This window comes from Vigna angularis, chromosome 1 (genome assembly GCF_016808095.1).
Source record: "Vigna angularis cultivar LongXiaoDou No.4 chromosome 1, ASM1680809v1, whole genome shotgun sequence".
In the NCBI taxonomy this organism is placed as follows: Eukaryota; Viridiplantae; Streptophyta; class Magnoliopsida; order Fabales; family Fabaceae; genus Vigna; species Vigna angularis.
The window spans coordinates 54283994-54288671 of record NC_068970.1 but is presented as its reverse complement, the minus strand read 5'-3'; the positions used below and the strand labels follow the sequence as shown (position 1 = coordinate 54288671).

General features: G+C 38.5%; 1 protein-coding gene across 1 annotated transcript; it reads right to left on the bottom strand.

Moving 5' to 3' along the window:
- Window positions 1–447: 447 nt before the first annotated feature.
- On the bottom strand, window positions 448–1198 carry LOC108338410 (exonuclease V, chloroplastic). The gene is made up of 2 exons (XM_052872564.1): window positions 788–1198; window positions 448–714 (listed from the first exon to the last, which is right to left on the bottom strand). Exons 1-2 carry the CDS (start codon window positions 1196–1198, stop codon window positions 448–450), a joined length of 678 nt encoding a protein of 225 aa, XP_052728524.1.
- Between the last annotated feature and the right edge of the window lie 3480 nt (window positions 1199–4678).

The following is a 4678-nucleotide window of genomic DNA, read 5'->3' as shown; positions in this document are numbered from 1 at the left end:
CAGCGAATTGATTGAACCTCAGATAGACGCCCTTGAAACTGCATTCTTGCTTCATGAAAGTAAAGATGGAAGATATCGCAGACAAATGTGGAAGTATGCAAATTTATTTGATATTACCTTTCTCAAACCAATACAAACCAAGAGTTGTTCAAGATTCGTTTTCATTCTTGCTTGTATCTTGAAAAATGACAGTCCAGCTGCCATCTCCCGAATCTTGGAAATAAAGCAATTTGAGAAATTCAGTCAAAGCGACAGGAGAGGATGGAAAATGGATCAAGATTATTGAAATCGAAACAATACATGAAAATCTTGTTGCTGAATTTACTGATACAAACAAAAGATAAGATTGAAAAAGAGTATATAAAATGACTGCAGAATTTTTTATTAACTTCTACATCACAGTGTATTTCTTTCTACTCACTGTCGGTATCAGTGTATCCTAGACACTCAAACAAAATCACAGTAACCACACTTCCATTGCTCATCCTCAGCCACATAACTGGCTTCTCTCTGTCCAAGCCACAACTCAAGACAACTCCCTATTTCACTCTTCACCCAACCCTCATCATATGCAATCTTTTCTTCAACCAGCATTGAATGGTCCCTCTGAGACTCATATCTCAACACTAACTTTTCATTAGAAGGTTGCAGTATCTTGCACGTATTTTGGTAACACCTCACCACATCACCAAGATTCAGTGCTGTGAATCCAGACTATTTGCACGCTGCTCGTAGATCTTTACTTAAATTACGACGTGGATTCAATTCAAAATGAAGTGATAAATACTCGTAGATCATACAACTGTTTGCGTGGGAAATCATGATGAGCATGTGCAACTAAACTGTCCCACAAATACTTGTAACACATTAGCTGAATCCTTCCGTTTCTTTTCTGTGCTTCTGAAGGAACCGTGTCTTGGGAACGAGTCTTTAACTCAATTAGTATCGGATTATGATCTTTCTTTGCTTTAGGCATTTGAACTTCATCAATCTTCCCCACCATCCATATGCCTTCTCCAAAAGCAAAACTGAGGATTGGAAGCTCGCGTATTAACCCATCAAACAGCAACTGATTCATCCCATTTATGAAATTAACAAGTTTCATTGCCATGTCATCCTCAGGTGATTTTGCCTCCAGATCCACCAAAGTCTGAACCTGTAGTTGAAGTTGAACATGTCGATTTCTACCAGCTTTCATAGCTTCAGTGTTCATCTTTTCTCCTACAAAATACATTGGCTTGCCTTCGTTTGTTCTTCCATTCTTCAGAGAAGATAGAAAACTCCATTTGCCTTCCACACCATTCAGTTTTGGTGACAAACAACCCTTTCTTGCTCCTAAACCGGTGGAGTAAAGTGTTGTTATCTGCTTTGGTCTTCTTCTTCTTCCTCAGAAAATCGCCATAGTCCTCAATATCAGGTTCTGAACACATGCACAAATTTCTCTTGGCTTTACCTGAAACTGAGTCAATTGACTTGCCATTTCTATGCAACTTAGAGGTTGAAGGAGGTGTGTGTTTTGAGGGTCTATAAGCTTCAGTGTAAGTTTTCATCTCTTAGTATCACAAGTGGATCATTTTGGAGGGTGTTCTCACTCTTGGGAACAAGGGTAATAAATGAGGGAAGAGAGAAATAAATAACACTAAGAAGTATTTGTTTTGGTGCATTTGTAAACCTTACATAAGCTTTCTTATATAGCAAAATGAAGAACACCATCTCATAATACTAAGCAATGTGAGACTAAAAACACACTACAAAAACTTAATCAAATTACACAAAAAACTAACAATTCTCCCACTTGGAGTTTGATTACCACATAGTGCAATTGCTTTCATCATCAGTTATTCTTGAAGGGCAATTGAGGTACTGCAAAGCCTCAATTTTTCTGTTGTGACAACCTTTGTTACCATATCCATCAGGTTCTTATTTCTTAGTATCTTCCTCAATGTTAGTACTTCATCCTCAAGCAGAGATCCGATGAAGTGATAACGAAGATCAATATGCTTTGTTCTGGAGTGAAAAGTTGAATTCTTAGCCGGATGTATTGCACTTTAACTATCACTGTACAAAACAGTCATTTCCTGGATGAATCCCAACTCCGTCAACAATCCTTGAAGCCGTATCAATTCTTTGCTAGCTTCTGTTACTGCTACATATTCAGCCTCTGTAGTGGATAGAGCAACGATCTTTTGTATTTGTGACATCCAACTAACAGCTGTAGTTCTAACAGTAAATATGTAGCCAGTGGTACTTCTTCGATAATCAATTTCTCCAACAAAGTCTGCATCTACGTAACCTTGACTTTTAGTTCACCTTTACTAAAGCACAAACACTTCTCCTTAGTTTCTCGTAGATATCACAAAATCCTTTTCACAGCTTCCCAGTGAGCTTTACATGGATTTGACATAAACATGCTTACAACTCCCACTGCATAGCCAATGTCTGGCCTTGTGCATACCAAGCTCCCACTTGTTAGCATCCGTGGTTTGACAAACTTTCATATAATCTTTAGGCTCCCCTGCATCAGTCAGTAACATGTAGTCTATGTATCTCTTGTAATAAGGATGTACATAGTCTTTAGGGTTTTCTACTTTGTAATTTATGGCAGCCATAACGTGCCTGCAAGGTATTCCTACCAAATCCCAAAAGTAACAACTACATGAATGGTTACTTAGGTCAACTACAAACTTATCCATTGTAAACCCGTGAGTGACTTCAAATTTTGCAGCCCCTGCCCAAGTTGGAATCCAATTTCCACTCTTCTCTACTTCTCTATCAAGCCTATTTCGTGGTTTAGGCATCACAACTCCTGTATATGTCTTTGCTTTTTCTCTAAGTGTTGCAAACCTACTCATAATGTAAGTTCTAATCCATTCATCATAGTTATGATAGTTTGTCTCTAGCTAGTAAAATTGTACTGTTAAATTACTCAAACAAATTATTTATCAAGACATCGCATCTAGGATAACTACTGAATGCATGTTTAAACCAACACTTAGTTGGAATAGCTAGCAACCAATTGTAAGCATCAATGTTAAAATTGGACAACTCACCCATTTTCTTTTCCCAGTCCTGTTGAAATGTAGCCTTGGCAGCCCCCATCATAAGATCTCTAATAAACACTCCTCCACCAAATTTCTTCTTGTAATTGTTATATGAGTGCCGTAAGCACAATCTATGTTCCAATCCATCCAATATGTCATACAAAATTGTCATTAGTCCCTACTAAATAATGTCACTGCTACGAAATAAAAATAGGAAAACATTAAAATTAAAATACCTTTTGTTGATCAGAAATGAAAACCCAACGCTGACAATCAATGCCACCAATATCATCCAGAAGTAGTGTCAAAAACCATCTCCAACTTTCTTTGCATTCATTTTCAACCACAACAAAAGCTAGTGGGAAATATTGGTCATTGAGGTCTCTGCCCACTGCCACCAACTGACCACCATATGTTGTCTTTAAATGACAACCATCTACCCCTGTGAAGGCCCTGCAACTTCCTAAGAAGCCTTGCTTACAACCCTCTAAACACATAAAATGACCCAAATCTTGGTGGCAAACTTGGTTGGGGTTGATTCACTTTAATTTTAAAGGTTCCATACTTCACTCTTAACAATTCACCCACATAATCATATAGACGACCATATTGTCGTTCTCCATCACCAACCAAAGAATCCAAAGCAATTTGCTTGGCCTTTCTAGCTTTCCAAACAGTTATTCCAACACTGAATGACTTCTTAATGTCATCAATGATTTGGTTGACTGTCATGTTAGTCACATTTACAAATCTGTCTACTAATACTTGTGCAATGCAGTTTACATTTGCACTTTTGTTTACAAAAACCCTTCCACAACTGTGTCGTCCAACCAAGGTTTTGACCCTAAATGTTTTCTTGACTGTACACGCTGTTGTGTTGACTGCTTCTGCCCAAAACTGTTTTGGTAAGCCTGACTGTACACGCATGCTTCTGACTCTTTCAGTCAACGTTCGATTCATACGCTCAACTACACCATTGTGTTGAGGCGTACCTGGCACGGTTTTCTCCATTCTGATTCCGTGCTCATAGCAAAACTTCTTGAATCTAGTGTCTACATATTCACCACCATTGTCGGATCTGAGCTTCTTAATCTTCAATTCCATCTCATTCTCCACCATAGCTTTTCAAATCTTGAAAGCTTCAAATACTTTAGACTTGTGTTTTAGAAAGTAAACCCATACCTTTACGGAGTGATCATCAATAAAAGTCACAAAATATTGCTTCCTACCAACGAATGGGACAGTCGTTGGTCCCCAAACATCAGAGTGGATAAGCTCAAGCTTCTCTTTCTTTGGGGTTCTTCTACTTGTCTGAAAGTTGACTCTCTTGTGCTTTCCAAGTATACAGTCTTCACACATGTCAATTTCTACTGACTGAAGACCTGGTAACTTTCCTTTTGAGTGCATGACCTTCATCCCTTTCTCACTCATATGCCCAAGTCTTTGGTACCATAAATTGGGATTTTCATTTGCTGCAACTGCAATCAAATGGCATGCTCTTACTGTCTTGTAAAGAGTACCACTCTTTTTGCCTCGAGCAATTGTCATCGCACACTTTGAAATCTTCCAATCATCACCGTGGAAGATTATCGAGTAGCCTTCACTGGCTAGTTGGCGCACTGAGATTAAGTTCTTCG

What these genes read in the sequence shown, in the direction of transcription:
- LOC108338410 (XM_052872564.1), bottom strand. Translation starts at nt 1,198, where the DNA reads ATGAAAGCTGGTAGAAATCGACATGTTCAACTTCAACTACAGGTTCAG. An exon ending in AACAGTTGTATGATCTACGA is followed by an intron (nt 715 to 787) that starts GTATTTATCACT and finishes GCGTGCAAATAG; the next exon opens with TCTGGATTCACAGCACTGAA.